This window comes from Panthera leo, chromosome A3 (assembly GCF_018350215.1).
Source record: "Panthera leo isolate Ple1 chromosome A3, P.leo_Ple1_pat1.1, whole genome shotgun sequence".
In the NCBI taxonomy this organism is placed as follows: Eukaryota; Metazoa; Chordata; class Mammalia; order Carnivora; family Felidae; genus Panthera; species Panthera leo.
In genome coordinates, this window is record NC_056681.1 from 21,019,870 (window position 1) to 21,045,356 (window position 25,487).

General features: G+C 53.5%; 1 protein-coding gene and 2 long non-coding RNA genes across 7 annotated transcripts; 2 read left to right on the plus strand and 1 right to left on the minus strand.

The window, feature by feature from the left end:
* Nucleotides 1-5,995: 5,995 nt before the first annotated feature.
* Nucleotides 5,996-11,326, minus strand: SLC32A1 (solute carrier family 32 member 1). Of its 4 annotated transcripts, none has more exons than XM_042930984.1 (4): nucleotides 11,240-11,326; nucleotides 10,412-10,735; nucleotides 10,088-10,312; nucleotides 5,996-7,918 (listed from the first exon to the last, which is right to left on the minus strand). In XM_042930984.1, the coding sequence occupies exons 2-4, from the start codon at nucleotides 10,478-10,480 to the stop codon at nucleotides 6,731-6,733; spliced, it is 1,482 nt and encodes a 493-aa protein (XP_042786918.1). In that variant the 5' UTR covers nucleotides 10,481-10,735; nucleotides 11,240-11,326; the 3' UTR covers nucleotides 5,996-6,730. The 4 variants fall into 4 exon arrangements, with proteins under 4 accessions (XP_042786918.1, XP_042786917.1, XP_042786915.1 ...); XM_042930983.1 differs by having other exon boundaries at nucleotides 10,088-10,321; XM_042930981.1 differs by having other exon boundaries at nucleotides 10,088-10,735.
* LOC122215552 lies at nucleotides 10,905-15,754 on the plus strand. The gene is made up of 2 exons (XR_006200444.1): nucleotides 10,905-11,772; nucleotides 15,423-15,754. It is a non-coding gene; the product is annotated as an uncharacterized LOC122215552 (long non-coding RNA).
* Nucleotides 15,755-16,512: 758 nt separating this feature from the next.
* Nucleotides 16,513-22,117, plus strand: LOC122214913. Of its 2 annotated transcripts, XR_006200152.1 has the most exons (4): nucleotides 16,513-16,631; nucleotides 17,448-17,596; nucleotides 21,777-21,897; nucleotides 22,010-22,117. It is a non-coding gene; the product is annotated as an uncharacterized LOC122214913 (long non-coding RNA). The 2 variants fall into 2 exon arrangements; XR_006200153.1 differs by lacking the exon at nucleotides 17,448-17,596.
* Nucleotides 22,118-25,487: the final 3,370 nt, after the last annotated feature.

Below are 25,487 nucleotides of genomic sequence, written 5' to 3' on the forward strand. Positions count from 1 at the left end.
TTTAGTGGTATAACTCCCTCAAAATTTCATCTAGTATGATTTTGTGACCAAATTCTGGCCAGTGGGGGTGGGAGTGGAGGTAATGTGACACCTGCCTTCCAGTTTAGCTCTAAAAGGATTGGGCAAGCTCTCCCCTGCCCCATTTCTCCCAGCTAGGGGTATAAAAAGGTTTAAAAACACATCCCTTGACTGTACGCTTTCAGGTCTGGAACCCGCAACTTTGAGAGAAAAAAGCAAGTTAGTTATAAAAGATGGTAACGTTTGGGGGCACCTGGGTGGCTCAGTTGGTTGAGTGTCCAAATTCGGCTCAGGTCTAATCTCACGGTTTGTGAATTTGAGCCCCGCATGGGGCTCACTGCTGTCAGTGCAGAGCCCACTTTAGATCCTCTGTCCTCTCTCTCTCTCTCAAAAATAAATAAACATTAAAAAAATTTTTTTAAATGGTAACATTTTCAGCAAGAGATGAAACCTTAAACTTTTCTCAAAATCTCTGTGAACTCTTCTAGGCTAAACTGAGACCCAGCCTAGTGGCAAAGTCAGATTAAGGGTGTTGCCTTCCAAAGCAAACCCATTATCTCATCTGAAAGTATCTGAAAGTATCTCATCAGTCATTAAACTGAGAAAGCAGGGATAAGCAGAACACAGAGAACAGTAAATATAAGTGAATGTAAGTTCAAGAGCTACATTTATGGGGCGCTGGGTGGCTCAGTCGGTTAAGCGTCCGACTTCGGCTCAGGTCATGATGTCACGATTCGTGAGTTTGAGCCCTGCGTCAGGCTCTGTGCTGACAGCTCAGAGCCTGGAGCCCATTTCAGATTCTGTGTCTCCCTCTCTCTCTGCCCCTCCCCTGTTCATGCTCTGTCTCTGTGTCTCAAAAATAAATAAACGTTAAAAAAAATTAAAAAAAAAAAAAGAGCTACATTTATGTATACTAACATGGGAAAAACTTCAAGATTTATTTTTAAAAGAAATAAGTGAAAGCAGCACAGTGTATAGTAAACTACCTTGAAGAAAGGGTGGGGACAAATATATATGGATTTGCTTGTATTTTCAAACAGATAGACAAGAAACTAATATAAGAGTATACTTATAAAGAAAGGAGCCAAGGTGGGAGGGTCAGGTATGGGGAAAATGTTCACAGCATACTTTAAAACATTTTTAGCCATGTGAGTGTATTACTTTTTCAGGGGAAAAAAAAAGCACTGTGTATAAGTAAGGTAGACTGGATTCTTGTTTCTGGTTCTCCACTCCCGTATAATAAGACTATAATCCATACCACCTGCCATGTAACTTTGTAGGGCCTCTCGCTATAAACATTGATACTGGGCTTGGCCACGTGGCTTGCTTTCAGCCAGCGCTAAACAAATGTGATCTGAGCAGAGGCTTTAAGTGTGCTTTGTGGTTTAGACTGCCCTCTTTGCACTCCTGCTGTTAGTCATAAGAAGAACATGCCCGGAGTGTGAAGAGGATGGAAAATACATGGAGCAGACCCAAACCCAAACTGCAGCCTAGAGTCAAGTCCAAGCTGACCCATCATCTACAGTTGGGCTGCCCCGTGGATCCATGAACAGCAACAAAATGTTTGCTCTTCACTGAAATTCTGGGTTGCCACGCAGCATTACTGCAGGAGAAAATGGACACACTAGACTAATGCTATCCAATAGTACTTTCTGCCATGATGGAAATGTTCTACAGTCTGCAATGTCTAATGCATGAGCCACATGTGAGTAGTGCAACTGAGGAGCTGATTTTTAATTTAATTTAAATTTACATTTGCATTTAAATAGCCCCGTGTAGCTGGTGGCTACTCTGTTGTACAACACAGCACTAGACAAAATCTATGGTGGTAATTATTTGCCCGTAGAAATGACTAGAAGAAAATAGATCAGAAGCCTACTGTATTCATTTTCTAGGGTCGGCATAATAAAGTACCACTAAGAATGGCTGAAAACAGAAGAAATTTACTCTCTCATAGTTCTGGATGCCAGAAGTCCCAAAGAAGGTGTGGACAGAGCCATGCTCTTTCTGACGGCTTTAAGGAAGAATTCATTCCACGCCTTTATCTTATGTTTGGGTGTCGCTTGTAGTCCTTGCCTTGTACACGCATCACTCCACTCTCCGCCTCCACTGTCACATGGAATTCTCCCTGTGTGTGTATCCCTTTTCCTCTTCTTGTAAGGACACCAGTCATATTGAATGAAGGGCCCATCCTGACCTTACCTTAACAATTAATCTGTACACCCTGTTTCCATCCCACCCACAGAGTGTTATTTGGAGCTGCCGGCGTAAAGCTCCTCCCCTCCCCATCCCCTTCCAGAACTTGACCCTTAACGCTGCTGGACCACCCTACTGGGCGTTTGTGGCTAGAGGTCTCTCCCCTCCTGGCCCCTCTTCGACCCCACAACTGGCAGAGATGGTACCCGCAGCATCACTGTGGGATGAGTCATAGCCAGGCTCTTGAACAGATTCACTCCAAACCTCTAGGAAGGAAGTAGAGCTCCTCTCCCAAGCCCTACCTCACACTTAGGACTGGGATGAGCATGAGGCAAGTGAAGCATTTGCTCAGAGAGCAAAGTTTAAGACGGTGCAAAAAAATTCAATGAGATATTTGATGCACGATTTTTTTTTATTTTTTAATGTTTGTTTATTTAGAGAGAGCGCATGCATGGGTGACCTGGTGAGGGACAAGAGTCAGTGGGAGAGAGAGAATCACAAGCAGGCCCCATGCCGTCAGCACAAAGTTCCACGCAGGGCTCGATCTCACAAAGCACGAGATCATGACCTGAGCCGACATCAAGGATTGGAGGCTTGATCGACTGAGCCACCCAGGCACCCCTTGATGCACTATTTTAAAGATCAAAATTCAGGGGCACCTGGCTGTCTTAGTCAGTAGAGCATGTGACCCTCAGTCTTGGGGTCTTGAGCTCAAGCCTCACATTGGGCATGGAGCCAACACACACACACACACACACACACACAAATACATAATAAATCAATATCAAGATTTAAGCCTGCACTATAATGTTCAAAATAACATGAACAAAATAATAAAATGTGAAATCAAGACAGGATCCTTATTGCTGATATTTTGCTTTTGCTTTGGACTCAGTAAGGCTGAGCAGAGATAGCACTGCCACTGGTCCTGTGCTATCTGAATGTCACTGGTACCGATCCTGCATGCTTCCATAACAGGGAAATATGCTGACGGCTGCAACTTGGAAGGACACTTTTTAAAAAGGTGGATTGCTACCTGGATAGATGGATAGCTATAGGGTAGATAATCCAACACTGTAAAACTGTCGATTGTTCAGTCTAGGTGGCGGGCTATGCACTGTCAGTGTAGAATTCTCTCACCTTTTCTGTAAGCTCGCAAGTGTTCTTGGAAGAGGAAGAAAAATAAATAAATAAAAGCCGTGGGAAAAACACCCAAGGTTGGTTCTCTGGGGTCAAACCAGCTCCACCTCCTGAATCCCTGCACGTCCAGGCCTGGGTTTCCCACCACACCTTCACTGGCAGTGACAACTAAGCCCTCTAGCTGATCTGCCCCCTCCTTGACTGCAGCCTCTCTCTGGCCCTTGCCCTTGAGATCTTTCATCCCCACCAACAGAAAGTCGAGGATCCTTCTCAACTTCCTGACTGGTCCCTCCATCCATCCAAATGAATAAAGGGAACAGATCAGTCCCTGGGGCAGGACATGCCATTCAATGAAACACTTGAACAACATAGCCTCCTTCTCCTCCTTCTGTTTGAGGGGAAAACGATCAAAAGCCCACTTTTGAAATATGAAGGACCTGAAAATAAAGCACTAGAGGTAAGCAGTGATTATCAATGGGGCAGGGCGGGGGATGGCAGGGTGGGAAGAAGCAGTTAGAAATCTGGGGTATGCAGGAAAGAGATTACCCAAAATCTAACGGTGGAGAGCCTTCTTTGAGGGCCGGCAGCTTGCGCTCTCACCACTGGGGGGCGAGGTAGGACACCGCTGGGGAGCAGGCGGCGACTCCTGGGTTCCTCCGGGGACAAGTGTCTTGGTTCCCAAGCCTTGAGCCAGGTACGCCAATAACACCGTCGCAAGGCTGCCGCCGGAAGGGACCGCTTATCTGGATCCGTGCTGGGAAATGATGGGCACCCTGGGACCCGGAGGTGGATTCCGCCTCTCCTCTTCAGTTCGACCCCCTGATGAATCTGACCGGGCCTATCCGCTCCCTCGGACTCTACCCGAAGAAAATCGGAATGCTTCGTTTGAACTTCTACCCACACACTTTGGTGTTGGCGGCAGGAGTTCGGAGATGGGCCTCAGCTACCCAGGCTCCCTATTTCTTCCAGTTGCCTGAATGCGAGTCTGGAATGGATGTCCTACCCACGAGGGTGCAGGGTTTCTTCTGGGGCGCCTAGAAGGCTGGGTCTCCGGACCCTCACCCTCCGGACTCGCTGTGGGGGAGGGGGGAACCCAGGCTCCTGTAAGCTGAGCACAAAGCCCGGAGCAGGACGCAAGGGAGTGGATCTAGGCAAGTCCGCGGAGGTGGCAGCCACTGTCCAGAACCTGCCTACTGTCTCCTTTGTCCTTCTAAAGATGGGAAGGATGGAGCTGGTGCAGCCTGACGCTCCCACCTTCCCATCCACTGCAGCAGCCCGGGCTTTTTCTGAAGACTGCACACCTCCCTGCGACTCAGAGTGCACCCCAGGGTCTGTGGACCCACTGAGAAGTGGCGGGTAGGGAAGGGAGGGGTGGTCAGCTTCGGGACTGAGAGACATCAGAGAGCTTAGCAAACAGGATCCTCTGCTCAGCTCTGGATCCTGAATGCGAGACAATAGTGACAAGAGGGATTAGGAGACAGCGGACATCCCAAATAGCCCGTTTAAATAGTCAGAACCCCGGGCAGCAGAGGGCAGATCTTATCCCTGTTCTGCTCCATAGCTGCAGAATCAGGATGGTGCGAGGTCACCTCTACCACAGGCACGCCCACTCAATGCTCTGCACACACGCACGCACACACACACACACATATTCATCAAGGCTCTCACAAGACTTCCGTCCACCCCACACGCAGATCTTTATATCTCCTACACATGCGCATACAGGCCTCCACAGCCGTCGCTGAGGGCAGGGAGGATGGACATTGTTCTTAGGCAATCTCCCCGTGCTTTCTGGTGCAGAGATCACACCAAGAGAATTCGTTCCAAACTAGTCCTCTCTGACTTGGTGGCGGTGACAAAAAACCTCCCGCACGGCTACTCTCAAAGTGAGAGAGGACCCCAGGAATGGCCCAGCCTTCCTGCATTCCTGGATCCCGTATGCTAATTCTGACTGTGACCCTCGGCAACCATGCCCAGGACTGGCACCCCGCAGCTGGATCTGCACACACACAAAAAGGACTGGACCCTCTAGGTAATTTAAAAAAAAAAAAAAATCCAACAGGCTGCTCAAGGAGAGGGGAGACTGGGATCCAAATAGCTCAGGCTGTTGTTTCTAAACAGCTAGATCTCTTCGCTGTGGCTGTGTAAACCTCCGCTTGGACTTGAGGGGGGATTTCTTGGGTGAGAGATGCCTGGGAGGCCGGGTTGGCCCCTGGCCCTGGGAGCCCTGGGAAATCCACAACCTGCGGCTGATTTCCTTTGTATAGTATCTTCACAGTCCACAATCAAGTGTGAATTTCTGCGTGCCTTTGTTTATTGTCTTTTTTCTTTTTTGTCCTTTCAGGATTGGAGGTTGAGAGTCTCTGGAATGCTCTCAGATGGATTCGGAACAAATCGTATCTTGGTGGCGGCAGGGCCCTGGCCACACGGAGACTGCTGCAAGCCCCACAGGCTCCTTCCCCTGCCTCCCCCCAAACACCTGGAGAGCCTCCTCTTAGTGCTTCTCACTCCCCCCAGGCTCTCCTACAGGCGCTCTTCCATCCACACCTGCTTCACCCGGTCGGGCCAGAGTCGTTCCCGGCGCTCCAACGCTTTGGGATCCCCGAGGGCGCAAAAATGCATAACCGACAAGAAGCCCGCGCACCTTTGTTTCTTCTTTATTTACGGATATAATTAATGTACCGCACTCTAAATTAGAGATAGATTTTTTTTTTCTGATATACATTTCGTCTTATTCACCACGAGCACACCACACGCACAGTAGAACAGTTCCACGACCTGATAAATTGCACAAGATGAGTTTGGATTCCTGAAAACCGGCAGGCAAGCCGGCCCTGCCTTGGCTTCCCGCCTCCCCGCTTCGTGGAAGGAAATCGCCCACCCGAAACGGATTTCCCGGCGGCCAGCCTTTTCCCTCTGCAGGGTTGAAATGTCTCTGGAATGGGAAGCGCTCTTGCTGGAAATGGCTGGACGCTGCAGATTCCGAGCACTGGATGGCTGTGAAATGTCCCCCCAAGGTCAAGTTTCTGCGCCTGCGAGCTGAGCCCCTTCTCCCTCCCTTCCCACCCGCTCGGTGACAGGGACCAAAGAGTAGGGGGCCCTCCGGGAAGGACAGAAAGCCCTGCCCACAAATTCGCCCCCCGCCTCCCCAGAAACTAGGGTGTTGTGGGAAAGAAAGGACAACAGAAACGCAGACGCGATGGATTGTGGATTCCTATCCCTCCCACCCCACCCCACCCCCGTCCCCAATAATCAGAAACTAGGAACCAGAGATGTTTAAAGCTTGGCTTCCCAAGCGCGGCGGCAGGGCGCACAGGGCTGGTGGGGGTGGGTGGGGAGGGTGGGAAGGGCGCGGGAGCGCGGGAGCCCTCCCGCCCTAGTCCTCCGCGTTGGTTCGGTAGGCCTCGATGAGGCCCTCAAGCGAGTGCACGAAGCCGGACACACTGCAGATGCCACCGATGACGAAGATGGCGACATCGAAGAAGACTTGGTGCCACAGCAGCTTGCGCCAGAGCAGGCGCAGGTGGAAGAGGCTGGGCAGCAGGAAGCAGAGGCCGGCGCCCGTGAGACTGCCGGTGAGGCCCATGAGCAGCGCGAAGTGCGGCACGTAGATGGCCATGAGCAGCGTGAAGACGACCAGCGCACAGCGCAGCGTCAGCCCCCACGATTTGAGGCGCCCGTCGCCGCCGTAGCAGGCCGGGAAGAAGGCGCGGCTGCCTTCCTGGAAGAGCGACTTCTCCAGCACCTCCACAGCAGCGAAGAAGGGCAGCGGGTAAGACAACAGCGCCTTGGCCACCAGGAAGATGTTGACCACGGCACGGATGGAACCGGGCAGGTTATCCGTGATGACCTCCTTGGTCTCGTCGGCCCAGGTGAGGTAGGCGACCAGCGCGAAGAGGCCCTTGAGCACGCAGGCGGCGATGTGAGTCCAGTTCATCATGCAGTGGAACTCGCTGGGCTGCTGCATGTTGCCCTCCAGCGAAGGCAGGAAGATCTGGGACGTGTAGCTGAACACGATGATGCCAATGGAGATGGGAAACTTCTTGACGTCGATGTAGAACTTGACCTTCTCCCAGGCCCAGTCGCGTGCCCGTGACAGGCAGTAGGCGATGACCAGGATGTTGATGACGAAGTGGGCCAGAGTGCACAGCAGGCTGAATTTGGACACCGCCTTGAGGTTCTTAAGGAAGGCGCAGGGCAGCAGCACGGCGGTGGCGATAATGGCCCAGGACTTCTGCGACACGGGCAGCCCCGGGAAGCTGTTGTACATGAGGTTGCCGCTGACCACCACGTACAGGATGCAAGTCATCACCAGCTCGATGATCTGCGCCACGTTCACCACGCGGCCTCCCAGCGTCGGGAAGCGCGGCGCGCAGCACGCGTTGGCGATGGCCACGTACGAGTCCCGCACTCGCACCACCTCGCCGTCCTCGTTCTCCTCGTACAGGCACGCGATGAGGATCTTGCCCGTGTAGCAGCACACCACGGCGGCGAAGATGATGAGGAACAACCCTAGGTAGCCGCCGTGCAGGATGGCGTAGGGCAGGCCCAACACGAACATGCCCTGCGGAGCGGAAAAGGGAACCAGACGCCGGGGCTCAGCGGCAGCAGCCTCGTCAGAGGGGGCCTAGAGGCGTGGCTTAAAACTGGGGCCGCGAGGGGGCGCTACGCGGAGTGAGAACGGGGCTTCAGCCCCGGGGAAGAGAGGTTAACGGGCGGCTGCAATAGGGGTGTCCCGCGGCCTCACCGGGGGAAGCCCGGGCGTCGAGTCAGATGGAGAGGGAGGTGTTCAAGGACGGAACTGAGAGGGAAAGGTGCGCTAAGGGCCGGGAGGTGGGGAGGAGGCTGAGCGTGGGGTCAAGCCACAAGGAGGGAAAAGGTATATGGAGATATTTTGGAAGTAGATAAGAAGGGGGTGGAGGGATCAGAGCCAGAAAAGGGCGGTGAGAAAGGTAGAGAGCTGGGCCTGAGCCACTAGGAAGAGGGGGTGAGGGATTTTAGGTGCGGCTCCAATGGGGTACAGGGAAGCTAACGAGGGCCTAAGGCCGATTGGAGAAGGGAGCGTTATAACAGCAGGGGCCGGGAAAAGAGCTGGGGTAGGGCGGAAGAGGGGCTACAGGTGAGCGAAGCAGAGGGAGGCCAGAACGGAGGAAATGTGAGAGTGGCCAGAAGGCCCTAGGGGGGAGAGGCCAGAAGGGTAATGGCGGGGTGGGGGGGGGGGGGGGGGGAGGAGAAGCGCGAGCAGTGACTGAGAGGCTAAATCAAGCAGGAATCAAGCTGTGGACTCAGGCGGGCGGACTGTGGAAGGAAGGTTTAGAATCCACAAAGAGAAGAAAAGCTAACGAAATCCAGGGTTTCCGAGGCCTCCAGGCCTCCCGGCTCCCACCCTGGCCTCCCTCCGGGCCTATGGAACGGGGCCTTCAAAGACGCCCCTGGAGAAGGCGGGGGTGGCAAGGAGGCGGTCGCGGTCTCCTGCCCCCGGTTCCGCAAGGCCGTCTCGCAGGGCCCGGGAGCGGGAGGCGCCTCGGGCCCGACCACTTAGTGCGCAGGGCCCTGCTCAGCCCGGGTCCCCGAGCAAACCCGCCGCGGCCCTCCCGCTCCCGGGAGGCCCACGTTGTGCGCCCCAACGACCGTGCGCTCCGGGGACGCGAGGGGGACCAAGCCACAGGGCCCGGGGGCACCTAGGGCTGAGGCCTCCTCCGCTCCGCGTGCCGCGGCCTGCCCGCCTCCGCCAGTTCCGGGGGTCGTTGTGCGCATTCCAAACCCGGTCCCTGAAGAGTCCGGCGCCTCCTGGTGGGGAGTGGGGCGTTGCGAGTAGCCTGAAGGGGTGGCCGGCCTGGAGAGTAGAGGCAGTTCAGAGCATCCAGAGGCGGCTTCTCCAGGGTCACATGCGGAGAAGCTGGTCGCCTCTTTGCGGTGTAGCCGGAATTTCGGGCGAAAGGGGTGAGTCTGTGCGCAGAAGCACCGAGGTACCACGGGCCATTTGTGCTTGTGTGGGCACATAATATGTGTGCTTATGTTTGTGTACACCTGTATGTCCCCAGTAGGGCTGCACTTGAGAAAGTGGACTGAATCCTGTTTGCACGAGTCTTGCGCTTGTGTGCCTGTGAACGTTCAAATAGGTTCGTGTGTATGCTCGGTATGTCCAGGTATGTGCTTGTGTGGGGGCGTATGAAGGTGCGTTTGAGGATAACCCCGTGGTCTATATATAGACGCATGTCGTGCGCACCTGTGCCGGGAGTTTGTTCGTGCGGGAGGGGGGATGTGAGCCTGTGTGTCGGTGCCTGTGTCACAGGAGGAGACTCCCACCTCAGCAGTCCCCCTTCTCTTTTCCTCCCCAACATGCAGCTGTGAATCCATTCCGGAGTCCCGGGAGACACGGTTCCCTCCAATCCTGATTTTCCTTCTCCCTCACCACTCCCCGATCCCCCTCCTCCCGTTTCCCTCCCTTTTGCAGGGTCTCAGGGCAAGTGCCTCGGACCAAACAGCAGCCTGGCTGTCCAGCGGCTGGCGCCACTGGAGGGAGCGCGGATCTGGGCGGGAGCCGCCGCTTGTAGGGTTGCAGATCCCCCCCGCAGGGCTGGGAGGGAAGGGGGAAGGCGACGTCCTGAGGAGGGGAGGGGGGGTCTCTCGGCCGAGATCGCCCGGGGACTCAGCTGGGGGTACGGCCTGGTTCTCTGAGCTAAAGGAGGTGGAGGGTGGGGGCAGGCAGAGCAGGGAATCCCGCGCTCACCTGGATAGCGTTGGTCACGTTCCAGCCCGCCTCCCACGCCGTGATCTTGGGTTTGTCGTGGCCCCCGAACTCGCCACCGGCCCCCAGAGCCTGGTCCTTGGAGCCCGAGGGCGGCAGGGGCGCGCCTCCGCCGCGCTGGTAATGGATGTCTCCCTCGACGGGCGGCTCGGCGCCCTCGTCCCCGCAGGGCTCGCCCTCGGTTTTCAGGATGTCCATCTGCAGGCCCTGACGGTGCTCAAAGTCGAGGTCGTCGCAGTGAGCAAAACCCACCGCCTCCTCGTCGGTGGCCGCCTGAAAACCCATCCTGGCGAACATGCCGCTCACCTTGGCCTGGGACTTGTTGGACACCGTTGTGGCCACGTTGGACAGCTTGCTGCGTAAAAGGGTGGCCATGGCTGCGGCGGGGTCCGTGGAAAGGACACAAGGGGCTGGGGGCGCGGGGGACGCGCGGCAAGGCGGCGAGGGCCAGGGGGGCGCGAGGCCGCTATCTTCGCTCGCTTTCCCCGCGGCGTCCCAGGGCGCTCTGGCTCATGACCCCTTCGGCTGGCGTTTGAGGCTCGCTCGAAGCCCACCCCGCGGGCGGGCGGCGGGGCTGGCGGAGCGGCGGCGGCGAGTGCACTGCGGTGCTGCCGCGGGGCGCGCGCTGGGCTGCGGAGGGCGGCGGCGGCGGCGGCGGCGGCGTCAGAGCAGCTACGCGAGGCTGGCGCGGCGCCCCCACCCGTGCGCAGCCCAATGCGCTCCCGCCCCTCGGAATCAGGCGGGGGGCGGGCGCTGGGGAAGGGGAAACACCCGGAGGCAGGGGGTGCGTGGGGAGGAGGGCAGCGAGAAGAAACAGGGTCGCGAAGGGACTCGGGAGAACTGAATGGGGGCCGGAGAGGGGCGCCCGCGGGAGGGCACCGAGAGGGAGCGCACCGGGGAGGGGGCTCGGAGGGCACGGTGGGGGGGCTGGAGTGCTGCATTTCTGGGGGAGGTGCTAAGCTCGGATCCTAGCCCTTCCCACCTCGCCGCGGCAAGGAGGGAGGGGGCCGGAGCCTGCCGATTCTAGCGGTCCCGCGGCGGCGACTACCCCCTCCAGAGCCTGGGAGGCTTTCGGCCCCAGAGCTTCTGGCCAAGGACCAGTCTAGACGTCCAGAAAGGCAGCGGGGCAGTTACCTGTCTCGGGCGGCGCCGGCCGTCTGGGCGTCTATCTGTACCAATTACTCACACTGAAACCTGGCCGCAAGCCCCCTTCGGAGGCAGTCCGTCCTGGTCCAGTTTCAAGAATGCTCAGCCGGGCCTCGGTCACCGGGCTGTCTCAACCCGTCCAGGGACGCCGCGATGGAAGCGATTCTGCGGCTCGTTCGCCACCAACCGCTCTCCATCCGCTCCAACCGCCACCAACCGCTCTCACTTTCTTTTCGTTGAGGAGTCTGGAAGGAGCAGGACTTCGTGAGGGCCTTTCTCGACAGCCTCTTGGCGGGTCTGCGAATGCACACGCCGCACAGGGGCTCAGCCGGTGTCCGGCCCGGAGGGAAGAAGGGCTCGCCGCGGGCCCGGGGCGCAGAGGTGCGCGGTGCGCTCGCCGAGGCGGTGAAAACCTAGATCGTTGCTGATGAGTGGGGTGCTCGAGTCAGAGAGCGACCCTGAGACAAAGACCGATACTGTATCAGATACTGCTACAGGCTGAATCTGAAAGGACTCCGAGGGTGAGATTTGGTAACTGTGTTTATTCTGTACATGTGTGGTTTCGTGCGCATTTCAGCCTGTGCGTGCGCAGAGCTTGTGTGCTGGATTGTGTGCATAAGTGTTGCCGACTGGCTTGCCTGCGTTTCTGCCTGTGTGAGCCCTTTTGTAGTTGTGTCTCCGTGAGGGTCCACAGCTCGGTAAGGGTCCCTGCGTGTGTTCCCAGCTGGGCTCCCGCCGGGACGACTCCTGAGCAGTAAACAGCAGCTTGGCCACCTGGCTTCGGTGGAGGAGGTCTAGCGGCTGTGACTGGGGTGGGAGTGTGGGGAGGGAGAAACTGAAGGAAAGGAAAAGAAAGCGATCCCCAATCTCCCCCTCTCAAGGCTCTGTCTCTCTGAGAACCCCAGTCTCTCCCCCCCCTACCCCCCCCCCCCCCGCCCCTGTAGTATTTCTAGATTAGCTCACGTCAGCGCACAAGTAGGGCGGCCTGAGGGCTTTGACCAGCCAGTTGGAGCTTCCTGGACAAGACAGGCTTCCCCCATACTCCCTACCCCCCACTGCCAGTGCCTTCCGGTCTCCCTGAAGCTCTTCTCCAGATAGGAACCTCTGCCACATTGGACGGAGATGCTCCCTTGATCCCTCCCCAGGTACTCTCTTATATTCTCCCAAAAGCCTGCTTGCCAGAAGCCAAGACAGAAGCCCACCCCCTAACCTGAGCAATCCAGTCCCCTGCACTATGAGGAGAAGATACTGCCAAGAAAACCTCCCCATAGAGCCCAGCTCCAAACACAGACCCCCCAAGTCACGATATGACCTAGAACAAAGAACAGAAATCCTTCCTCCCCAAACACAGATTGTCTCTTCCAAGGAGACTTGAAATAGAACTGATCTCCCATCCCAGAGATCATCTTCCACTCCATCCCCAAAGGCTGGGGAGAGAGATCCCCTCTCCCTACAGACTCCTGCAGGCAAAGATCTTCACCTCCTCATCCTTATCCCAGCTTTTCTGTTCCTGGTGAAATTCTTTAGTTCCACACGAGGTGGTCCAGGCAGAGACTAGGGGTCCCTAGTGTCTTCCTCTACCCCATACACCCCCACACCTGGGGGTGGCCATTGATGCCTTTTGACAACTATGTATCAGTTGGTCATTCCTGATTTATGGGTGGATTTATGATAGTCCAAAATGCTTATCCTCTCTTTCCTTTTCCCTTATGATGTTTGCTGCTGTAAGACCCAAGGTGGACTGGGAAGTTCTGTCATTAGTGAGAAATGGTGTCGTTCATCATTCATTCATTCAGCAAACCTTCTCAGCACCCTACTGTGCATGTGACTCTCTTCCCACTGTTGTGGGAACCACCAAGACAATGCAAGCATGACCCCTGTCTAGGCTCCCGTGGCAATTCTTGGGTCGTTGGGGACACTGGAGAACATTCAGTCCAATCATCCTTTCTGCGATGCTTACACCGTCCCTAAAACATCCCAACAGAGCCTCACATTTACAGATAGGCACACTCAGGCCTGGCAGTGAGGTGTCCTGCTCAAGGTCATTCAGAGCCCAGGGTAGAGGCAGTCTAGGCCGCAGGAATCCTGATGCCCCTCCTGTGCCTTCTCTTCCATGACCTTGTCTGTCCTCCCATCTCCTCTCCCTGGTTGTTTGGTATTCGGTCACCTCACCGTCAAAAGAGATGAAATTTCGAGCAGACGTTAGTTCTTTTGGCAATAATTAGATGCCAACATTGGAGGAGGAAAGCCTCTGTATCCCTCTTTTTTTTTTTTAATGTTTATTTATTTTTGAGAGAGAAAGAGTGAGCAGGGAAGGGGCAGAGAGAGAGGGAGAGAGAGAATCCCAACCAGGCTTTGCTGCCACAGAGCCTGACTTGGGGCTCGAACTCATGAACCATGAGATCATGACCTGAGCTGAAATTAAGAGCCCGATGCTTAACCGATTGAGCCACCCAGGTGCCCCTGTATCCCTCTTTTCTTGCTATTTGCAATAAATGCCTCTTCCCAGGCCAGGGTGGCATGCTCCCAAGCAGCCTTCCTTTACTAGAAAATTCTGCTCCATCATGTATTAGCTGTGTGACATTGGACTACTCACTTAACGTCCCTTAGCTTCTACTTCCTCGACACTAAAATGTGAAAATAATAACAACTGCCTCATTCGGTTCTTGAAAGGATTCAGTGAGTCCTGTATACAAAATGCCGAGCAATGGACGCTCAGTGCCCGATGCATGGTAGAAATTACTTTATCATCCTGTTGTTGTTGCCATACCAGATAGCCAGGTCTCATTGTTTAGGAAAAAGTGAGTGTACAAGAGAAAGTCTGTGATTGGGTGTGAAAGTCAGAGTGAGTTGGCATGTGCACTCTTCTGTCTTTGTCTCACCTCCCTGTCCTCACGCCTTCCAAGGAAAGGAATGGAGGTCAGGAGTTGGACGGAGGGCAGGGGACCTGGCAGGCAGCCCCAGGAGGCAAACCGGACAACCTGCCTAGCTGGTAATGAGCTGGGCCTGCTCTAGTGAAGCCATCAACCTCCAGATTCTTCTGATAGCTCCTCTAGGGGCACCCTCGCGAGAGGAATTTGCAGCAACGTGGCCCCCTGCGTTGAAACAACACACACATATACACATACACTCACACAACAGAGGACAAGCCAACCGACAGATGCACAAAGAAACGAGGGCCAGCACATAGCTTCAAGTACACCGGCAGATTTACACTGGGCAACGCACACAGGTCAAGGACAGGCCAGCACACAGACACAAGATTTGAACTGACACTGCCTGCCACACAAAGAAGCCAGGACAGACACCCACAGATGGATCCCCATGCGCACCGGCACCCGGATAATAGACTTAGACGCAACAGCAGCACAGGACAGGCATGGACGTGGAGAGTTGTGCACACACTGACAGATGCCCAGACATGGGAACACACATGCAGATTCACACTGAGACCGGTAGGCACCCCTGAATGAAAGAATACCCCTATATGATTACTGAAGGGGAAAATAGGGGAGAAAAAAGGGAGGAACAGGGTGAAGGAGACACAAAAAGGAACGTGCTGGAAGAGGGAAGAGGAAGACAGAGGGAAGAGGACATTCCAGGCAGGAGCACAAAAGAGAGAGGTGCCACTGCCTCCTTTTGGCCAATGCCAGAACCCAGACCTGTGACTAAGAAAATGGCAGCTGGGAGGGCTTGTGGAGGGGGAGGAGGACCTGTCCCTGCAGCCCACCCTGGGAGTGGGGGCAGGGGCTCTCCTCTCAGGGCCACACAAGGTCCCAAAGTCTTGAGGGGCTTGGGCCACATAAGAGGGAGTGTGAGGGGACCCCAGGACCCCTGCCAAGCCCCCTGATACAAGGACAGTACTCTGGATCAGTCCTGAAGCCTGGGCCCAGGGGGAAAACGTATCCCTCTCCCAACATGAGATCCGGTCTCTCTGTTTTTGATGCCTTCAGTACCCAAGGGGTTAAATGCCTGGCTGATGGAGTTGGAGGCCACTTTTGGGGGGAATAAATAGGGTTAAATAGAACTGGGCTTATCTGCCAGAGCAGGCAGCAACATGGGGGATGGGGCAGGAAGCCCTTGAATTAATGGCCTGGAAAGCCAACATCATGAGCATCATTTCGGGGCTGAATGATCACAGACAGACCCCCTCCTCCTCTTCCTTTTCCAGAGCAAGTTCTGTCTGTGAGCCTTTTCCTGCTGAAGGGACAGAAGCTGGCTCTATACATCAGGCCCCCTCCCTCAAGCTGGGGCATTGGTGAGGTATTCCTACGGCTGGAGAAAGCCACAGCTACCTTGCCCGAAACCGGAACTCAATTTCCTGATGCTGTGTCTATGGGCACAAAGGAGGAGAGGGACCAGCAAGGCTGAGGGTTCCGAGTGGAACAAAGACCCTGATTCTTCCCCTGCTTTGGTGTGACAAATCAGGTGGGACCATGGAGGGTATCAGTGCTGCCTCTGATAGCTCAGGGTAAAAGATATTAAAATACATTAATGACTAAATATTAGTGGTTTTCCTTGCTGAATTAGCATCCCATCTCTGGGGGTATGCAGGCAGAGGCTGGATTCCTATCAGGGACAATGTCCAGGGGAGTCTTGTCTCAGGGCAAGGGAGGCTGGATTTCATAACTTTTTATTTTATTTTATTTTATTTTATTTTATTTTATTTTATTTTATTTTATTTTCGAGAGAGAGCAGGGGAAAAGGGCAGAGGGGGAGAGAGAGAGGGAGAGAGAGAGAGAGAGAGAGAGAGAGAGAGAGAGAGAGAATCTTAAGCAGGCTCCATGCTGTCAGCATGGAGCCCCATTGAGGCTGGATCACACAACCCTGGGATCATGACCTGAGCTGAAATCAAGAGGTGAATGCTCAACTGACTGAGCCATCCACGCGCCCCAGGATTTCATAACTTCTGGCTTCTAGGGCCAAGGCTTCTGTGAAGGTGGCTCTGAGAAGAGTCCAGGGCCAGGGCCCATGGGGACCTAGGCCTGGCCCTCAGCAGCCTTTGAAACCAGAAGAAGCTGCCTGGAAGTGAAGGAGGAGCGCTGGACCAGACTTGATGGGTTAGATCAGTGATTTTTTGACTTTTTCTGGGAGCACAGCCTCCTGTTATGCTGGAAAACAGGGAACACAGCGACCTCACTCCCCGCTGGGTACCCAGTGCACAGTAGACACTCAATAAACGTAGGCGGGGTTGTGTTAAATTGATGTCATAAAACCATTTGCACCCATGATCTTTCAGTATAATTGGTTGAAGAAACACACATACACAATGGCCAAAATCCAGCCCTGAATTCTGGGTTCTGTAGCCCCTCTAAATGGATCTGTCTTTTATGCCCACATCACCTTCTGCAGAGTTGAAAGCTAGTCATGCAATATGCATGTAAGATGGGATCTTTGTTCAGAACGGGCTTGGGGTGCACACACAGATTCAGGGACTCCTTTCCAGACCACTCAGCACCCTTAGGAATCTGTGGGTCACTGGTTATAGCGACTGGGAGAGACAGCCACGGAGGAGGCTCTGAGTCTGGTGAGCCCTGCCTCGAGGACCCCGGGCTCCAGGAGTGCAACGGGGCTCCTGGACCCTCAAACCTTGCTTGTTCTCTCTGCCGGGTAAGGAAGGACACAGTGACAAGGTGGCCCTCTGCAGGCCAGGAAGAATCCTCAGAAACAGACCCTGCCAGGTCTTGATCTGTAAGTTCCAGCCTCCGAACTGTGAGAGAATTAATGCCGGTTGTGTAAGCCACCCAGCCTGCGGTGTTTTGTTACGGCACTCCAGCTGACTAAGACACTGAGGGCCTCTGCCAGCCCCTGACCAGCACTAGCTTAGCAGGCAAAGATTTTTCTAGGTCACACACACGTCACACAGACTTTCCAATTCTCTATAGCCTGCGCATGATGACTCCATGGCCTTCAGCTTAAGAGTCCAATCTGTTAAGTTTGTCTCTCTCCCAGTTGCGCTGAGAGCTGGCCCCGGGGTGAGATGCCAATGTTAATATTTAACAAGTGTTTATTCTGTGCATGTATTCTTACATGATTGCCTTACGGCGTCCCTGTGAGCTTGGATTGGTTTCGTGTCCATTGACAAATGAGGACCCTGGAGCACAGAGAGGTTCAATAACTTGCCTAAGTTCTCACAGATAGGTTGTGGTATATCCAGGATTCAAACCCAGATTCAGAGCTGTCCTTACAACCTTAGTGCCCTAGGTGAGCTCACCTGGAAGGACTTGGACCCTGGGCTCCAGGGAGGGGCTACAATCCAGATCTGGCTCCCAATGACCAGATAGATCTCCATGCACTGACTGGTGTATATGTCCACTCTGGCACCTTCTTCTTCCAACTATTCAGGTGACTCCTCTGGGACAGGGAGGTGGGGAGGCACAGGGTGGGCACACAGTAGGTGCTCAGGAGAGCTTGTGGATTTCACTCAACTCTGGTCCCGGGGAGCCGCATCCTGTGTCTTGGGCTTTCCAGCCTCAAGAGTCTTGTGGCTCTTCCCCCACAGGATGGCTTAGCCCAGCAGAGTTGATAAAGGCTCCTGGGAAATCACTTGTTTCCTAACCTGCGATGTGTGAGCTCTCACCCAGAATTGGTTCTTTTTATATTATTATTCTTTAATGTGTATTTATTTTTGAGAGAGAGAGGGAGACAGAGCATGAGCAGGGGAGGGGCAGAGAGAGAGGGAGACACAGAATCTGAAGCAGGCTCCGGGCTCTGAGCTGACAGCTCATGAACTGTGGGGCTGGAACTCACGAACTGTGAGATCATAACCTAAGCCGGAGTCGGACCCTCAACTGGCAGAGCCACCCAGGCGCCTCTATATTATTATTATTGTTTAAGATTTTATTTTTAAGTAATCGCTACACCCCATGTGGAGCTTGAACTCACAATCCTGAGATCAAGAGTCATATGCTCCACCCACTGAACCAGCCAGGCGCCCCTTTATGATATTATTTTATATCTAAAAAGACTACCAGCAGATTCTAGGTCTCCTGGATGACCAGACTGCTTTAATTGTCATAGGTCTCACGACAAAAGAACAGAGGGGGGCTAAATGCTAAAGCACACAGAACCATACTCACTATGCAAGTGGCGATTTAATTTCAGCAGTACATCATCCATCACGTTAAATTAATCGTGTTATTTTGATGTGTGTGTGTGTGTGTAGCTTTGTATCCCACTAGCACATCATCCTAGCTTTTCCTGTTGTATAGAGCTAAAAGGATAAAGCTTTATACTTAGCTTTATGTTTGTACATATTTCGGTAAAATTGTAATAAAGATAATCCATCAATTGTTGGCAAGGGGCTGTAAATTTTTTCCCCCTTTAAAAGTGGTTTGTGTATTACTCAAGTGTGAGAAGCATGCGTTTAATTCATTCTGACCAAGTAGAAAATAAGCTTCACACATTGGTGCCCCACACACAGCCCCTGCCACCTGGACGGGTCCCCATCCTCAGTTTGGCTCCCCCACTGCTGCCTTCGAGGGGAAATATGACAGCGTAATGAACAGTTGTACGACGTGCTATAAAAAGGCAATTAAGGGAACTATTGGACTGGGACAAGCCAGCGTGACCTGGTTAATAGCTCTGAGCCCAGACGGGCTGCGGGGAGGAGGGGCAGAAAGAGGGGGAGGGGTTTGCTGCTCTACAGTGGGCACAGAGGCTGATCGTCCTGCTGCCCACTAGGTACCCAGGGCACCCAGGCCAGCCTCACGACTAGTGGGTCCAGGGACAGCCTGAGGGGAATGCTGGTTCAGAGCTCAGCTCTGGAAGTCCCCTCCTCCACTCTTGGTCGAGTGACCCTGGGCAGGTGGCTCAGGGTCTCTCAGCTTCAAATTACCCATCTATTAAAAAGGGACAAAAAGGATTGTCCTAGAACGAAGGCAGTAGGAAGGAGGGATGAGGCATTCACTGTTAAACTGGTCAGTGCTCAGAAATGCACATGGAGGGGCGCCTGGCTGGCTCAGTCGGTAGAGCATGGGATTTTTCAAAAACTAATTAATTAATTTTTATTCATTTTGAGAGAAAGAACAGGAGCGTGGGAGGGGCGGGGGGGGGGGGCGGCAGAGAGAGAATCCCAGGCAGGCTCTGTGCAGTCAGTCAGTGCAGAGCCCGGCACGGGGCTTGAACCCACAAAAGGGTAAGACCATGACCTGAGCTGAAATCAAGAGTCGGACACTCAACCGACTGAGCCACCCAGGCACCCTGAGCATGTAACTCTTGATTTCAGGGTCCTCAGTTCAAGGGCCATGTTGGGCGTGGAGCCTCTTTTAAAAAATTGAAGGAAAGAATCACTTTGTGTTCATCAGGATCTTTCAATTCAGCACAATCTGTGGCTGTGTGTGTGTGTGTGTGTGTGTGTGTGTGTGTGTGTTCTGTTCTAATTAGCCCACCCAGGCTCTGCAGGCTGTGGGTTCTTGGGTCAGATCTTCTGGAGTTGTCCATGTGGCCATGCACCTTGCGATGAGCCCTCCCATTTGGGCCCTCTCTCTTATGTCCTTAGGCTCTAGTCCTCGTTGTCTCCGAATGCTCCTGTTTGTGAACCATCTCAGGTCTGTGGAGACAGAGAGAAACACTTCCTGCCCCATCCAAGCACCTGTTTCACTCTCCTTAACAGTGTGGGTGGCAAGAATGGCACACTGTACCATGACGAGCACCCGGCACCTAGTAAATGCTCAGTAAAAGCTAGCTATTATCATTGTCATCACCATTGGAAAAGCTCTGGGTTTATAGTTGACACGTAGCATGGCGCCTGACACAGAGTAGGTGCTCAATAAATGTCGGCTGACTTGGTTCCACTCTTCACCATCCGTGATTGTATACTAACCCCTCCCTGGGCCTTGATTACCCATTAGTCAAATAAGGATACAATCCTACCCCATGGTCAGTCGGTCAGAGATCTGCCTTGTAAACTGTGGCAACTGGTTCTGTTTGTCTCCACCTTCACCCCCATTCATCTGTGCCTGGCACGTGGATCTGAGAGCCTGGGGAGGCTCAACCCCCTCCCCACGTGCATTTATCCTAAAATAGAAAACCAAGCAGCGTGGCTGCGTTGGTCTACAGGGCCCCTATTTCCTCCTCCCCACAGCCTCGGATGGAAGTGGCATTGAAAGCCAGCCCAGCGACAAAGGAGCAATCAGGAGTCATTATGGCTCATTTAGGGTGGGCTTGGTGATTGGCTGAGATGCACCAGCTCACTCCCCACTCGGGAGGAAGAGGGTCTGAGCCTGGCAGCTGGAAACCCAGTCCCTCAGCCCTCTCCCTCCAGCCTCTGGCCTCACGCCAGGCAGAGGGCTCTGAAGGCAGGGCTCTGAAGGAGGCTCTGAGCCCTACTCAGGCCCGCCATCCCCAGCCACCTAAGGCTTCATCTGTGGCCAGACGCTAACTGGTAGGGTTCTAACATCACATCTGGCCTTCTCCATCATCCAGCTGCCCTCACAACAAAGTCCAAACTCCCTCCCCAGCACTCCTAGTGGGCAAGGCCCCATGAGTTCTGACCCCAGGCCTGCCTCAGCAGCCTCCTATCCAGCAGCTCAGGGAGATCTCTTTGCTCCCCCTGCAAGGAGGGACCTGCTGCCCACCCCTGCTCCCATCCACTCTCGTTTCTGCGGCTCAGAACCCACACTTAAACCAGGAAGGGCCGAATTCAAATCCGATCTCCGCCACTTTGTAGACGCCGGACCAGGAGTCTCACCTGTTCAATGGGGATAATCAGACCTCCCTCCCAGGGTGGCCCAAAGGATTACATCAAAGGATGAAAGGATCTGAAAGATCTCATAATAATACATCCTTTGTGGATATTAGCTAGTATTCTTATGCATTCTTAGGTGGCTGTTTCGAGGTTACCTCCTCCTGGAAGCCCTCTTTGATTCCCCAAGATTGGGTTCACCTGTCCTAAGTATTCCTACAACCCTCTCATACTTTGCCCTGGCCTGCTGCATGCACACGCAGGTGTGGCCTGTGTCTTACTTGCCCGTGTAGCCTGGCACTCGGCACAGAGTCTGCCCTGGAGGACGCTCCTTACTGGCCTCTGGACAAACCATCGCGCTGACCGCCAGGGGCAGATGGGGACGCCCAGCACCCCTGGCCCCCAAGAGGCTGGACCCAGGAAGGTGAATCCCCAAGCCTCCCCGCCCACAAGTCTGTCTATGGGGCTTTCCAGGACCACTCGCGGTAGCATGTGGAAAATAGATCGTGCTCCTGTGCCCCGCCGAGGCCGCCTCTCAGGGTGTGCATTGAGCTGAGCTGAGTCTGTGTCCTCTTAATTAGAGTGATAACAGCTATCACTTATGGAAGACTTATTTTTTCCATCTAAAGGGCTAAATGTGTTATCTCATTTATCCTCACCCTCAGCCCCTAGCATAGGTCCAGATGGGCATTGCTGGAAGCATGCTGCGGTCTCAGGTAACTATGGAAGGCGGACAGGGGCACCGCCTCAGGAAAGCTGGGACCGGGGACCCCTCTCCGTTTCCCACGTCTGCGGCTGTGCCCTCAGCACGTAACTTTTGTTTTCTGCCTGACCTTCCAGGTTGAGGGAAACATGACTGCCTACAGCTCTCGAGCCTCCCGTATCATAAGTCGTCACCACCAGAGTGGGACTGGCTATTTGAAAAGTCCCAGGCAGCTGGAAATAAGGGTCTACCTCCCCGGTGAGGCTGCTGTGAGGATCAAGGGAGATAATGTGCACAAAGTCCTGTGCCTCTTGGGAAGGACTCAGTAAATGGCAGCTGGGATTAACGCCGGTTTTGTTGTTGTTAACAGTGGTGGTATCACCAGCGTGGACCACGCTCAGCCTGAGGGGATGCCGCACTTGCAGGTAGGCATGTGAGGCTGGTGCCCGCGACGTGTGGGTCTGTTCTGAGGATGAACAAACCCTGTTCTGAAGACCGTGCCCTGGACCCAGCCTGTCATGGCAGCCAGGGATTTGACCGGGCTCCGGGGCAGGTTCAAAGGATGGGGCTCTCTATGAGCCTGCAGGAGTCCTCCCGCTGGCCTCGATCCTTCCAGCTGCAGACCGAGGCTGGGGTTTCCTCACGGCCTGGGCTACGTTGTCAATGTGAAGGTCACTGAAGGGTTAGGAGGCCTCCTCCAAGCAAAGATATTAAAGCCAAATGAATGCACTTATCAAAGAGCCTCTGGTAGAGGGCACCCCTCAGTGTCAGAAGTTCAAAGGCCATAGGCCTGCTTGAGGCAGGGGCTCTCTGCAGGCTCCCTGAGTCTAGATCCCATAGACATGGAAAGATCCCGGTGCCTGGACAGCGAGACCCAGCCGCTGGCTCCTGAATCAATCTGACCCCAGATGTGGGTACTACAGGCACCCTTTCCCCATTCTCCCAGCTCACGGTGCTGGGGCTCAGCTCCTGAGCCCCTCAGTGCCCAGCGTGGCATAAAAACACTTGTGCGATTTCCACCCTGGACTGTTATAAATGGAGCCCTGATGTCAGCGGGTGCTCTCTGTCCCTGGACATCCGGGAGAGGGTCCCCACCCAGGACAGCCCCTGCCCTAATTCCATGGCCGGTGGATCTTTCCTGCCCTTTCAGCAGGTGGGTGTGGGGAGGGGTGCAGTGAAGCCAGAGACAAAGTTTCCTTCTTTTTGCTCCTGGGCCTCTTGTACCCAGGCCTTTGGGCTTCTCTCCTTCTCCTCCTCCAGGACAGCTTCCGGACCCCCCAAGAATTCTCTCCTGGTGCCTGTTGTCCCAGTGGCCACCACCCCAGGGAAGGGTGCAGAGGCTACAAAAGAGATGTGGAGTTTAGGGAAATGATTTCTGAAAGCCTGGAGCTCCTGGGAACTCACCTAATGCTTTCTGGTCCGAGATCAATAGGTTAGGAGATCTCTAAGACCTTAATTAAACTAAGTCCTTGAGAAGATAACTAAGCATCCTTTCCTTTCCCCAGCATCAAGCAAGGGGTGACTCTTGTGTGTTTTCTTGGAGGGGAAATTTCCTTTTTTTATTTTTTCTTTCCTTTTCTTGATTTTTTTCCCACATGGCTCAGAAAAAAAATATGTGTATTATTATATATTATATAAAATATAATGAAAAGTGGCCCTGTAGCTCCTGTCATCCATCTGCCTACCCACCTTCCATTTCTCCAAAACCACTGTTACTGGTTTCCTAGGGACCCTTCCATTTGCCTGTACAACATGTACAAGGATATAAGTAAATACAAATGTGTTCTTGTTGTCCCCTTCCCCTTTTTAAATACAAAAAGGTAGCATATTCTACGTTCAGTTGTGTACATTGGTTTGTTTGGTTTGTTGGGTTTTTTTGTTGTTGTTTTTGTTTTTGTTTTTACCTAATTTGTCTTTGGAGATATTTCACATCAGAATATAGAGATTGTTCAGTATTCTAAAGGCACCGAAAATAGCACGAATTATTTCTCCTTCCCTCTTTTCTTTATTCTTTACAGCTTCCTCCAAATACACATGCCATTCATTCATTCTTTCGTTCGTTCATTTGTTTCTTTCTTCAGCCTTCCCAGACGCCCTGTTCAGTGCTGGATCTCTGCTGGGTGCTGGGGTGACATCAGTGAATTCTCCCAGGCCCTTTCCCCAGGGCTCAGAGGATCAGGGGCGCCGGGACACCAGCAAGCCATGAGTGGGGGAGGGGACAATCCCTGGCTCACTTTGGCAGTGTGTGACTTCTCTTTGTGTGCCTTGATCTGGACCGGGTCTTTCTCTTTTCTTCCCTTTACTGCACCCTGGCCGCACGCTTGCCAGTCTGCCCATCTGGATGTCCAGGAGAGCCAATTTCCTTTCTTCTGGGGCGATAATTTTTCTTTTTTTTTTTTTTTTTTAATTTTTTTTTTTTAACGTTTATTTATTTTTGAGACAGAGAGAGACAGAGCATGAACAGGGGAGAGGCAGAGAGAGAGGGAGACACAGAATCGGAAGCAGGCTCCAGGCTCTGAGCCATCAGCCCAGAGCCCGACGCGGGGCTCGAACTCACGGACCGTGAGATCGTGACCTGAGCTGAAGTCAGACGCTTAACCGACCGAGCCACCCAGGCACCCCTGGGGCGATAATTTTTCAAACGAGGTTGGGCGATTTCTAAGAATCTGTAGCGGGACTGTCTGTGTAAGCTCCATCAGCAGAATTTAAGTGACTCACCTGGGAACAGACAAAAATTACCCCGACAGTCTTCATACAAAGGACGGAAAATGCTAGCCCCCTGAGGCATGGGCTGCTGAGGGATCAAGAAGATAGAGAGAGAAGATTCAGAACATGCCCGGCATTTTGTGAATGAAACGTTCTTGAGTTACTTGTGTTTGTCATGTGCGTAGAGTGCAAATAGCATGTATTATGGTCCACGTTGCACACCTAATGCATTTACTGTGTTAAAGTTGTTGTGCAACACGGTATGGAAGCATTTTCCTTCTGGACTCCTGGGTGGCTGTCAGCTGAGCGTCCAACTCTCGATTTCAGCTCAGGTCATGAGCTCCCAGTTTGAGTCCCACATTGGTCTCCACACTGATGGTGCGGAGCCTTCTTGGGATTCTCTCTCTTCCCCTCTCTCTGCCCCTCCCACACACGCACTCTCTCTTAAAATAAATAAACTTAAAAAAAACAAAAAACAAAAACACCCCGTCTACCTTCTAAAGCCACACAACTGCCGTTTATTGAATGCTTCACATTCAACCCAAACACTGTCCGAGCAACCCTATGAGGTGGGTGTGACCATCGTCACCCCTTCGTAGATGAGGAAACTGAGGCACAGGGAAGGTAAGTAACTGGCTCATGGCAAATGAGTAGCGAGGGACGTGAATGGGTCTGCACTCCAGAGCCTGTGCTCCAACCACTCCATCTCCCCATCCCCTGAGAGCCCGTCACTGCTCTGGGCCTCAGCCTTTCTTAGCTGTAAAAGAGGGACATTCCAGCTGTAAAAAAGGGATAAAACAATCACATCAAAGGACTTTCTTGAACATTTGCAGAGATAATGCTTGTAAAGAATGTAGGACATCACTCAATACACGGCGGTTAATATTACAGAAGACTAATACTAACAACACTCCTCTACTCCGGCTGCCAAGAAAGGGCCACTTCTTAGCAGAGCCCCCCCCCCACCCCGAGAAGACTGCGCCTGTCACCAGGAGTCAGAGAAAGGGCAGGACAAGGAGCCAGAAGAAGCTCATTGTTTTAATAAATTCACCTCTGCGTCACAGCCCTTTCCCTGGCTCCCTGGGCCTCTTCCTCTGTTGAGCAGGCCAGGGTCCCTCTGGGCAGGGGAGTCTGTTTGAGTC

Excerpts from the sequence above, each read along its gene's own strand:
- SLC32A1 (XM_042930981.1), bottom strand. The coding sequence starts at position 10,480 with ATGGCCACCCTTTTACGCAGCAAGCTGTCCAACGTGGCCACAACGGTG. Across the intron at positions 7,919-10,087 it reads ACGTGACCAACGCTATCCAG|GGCATGTTCGTGTTGGGCCT; the intron begins GTGAGCGCGGGA and ends TCCGCTCCGCAG.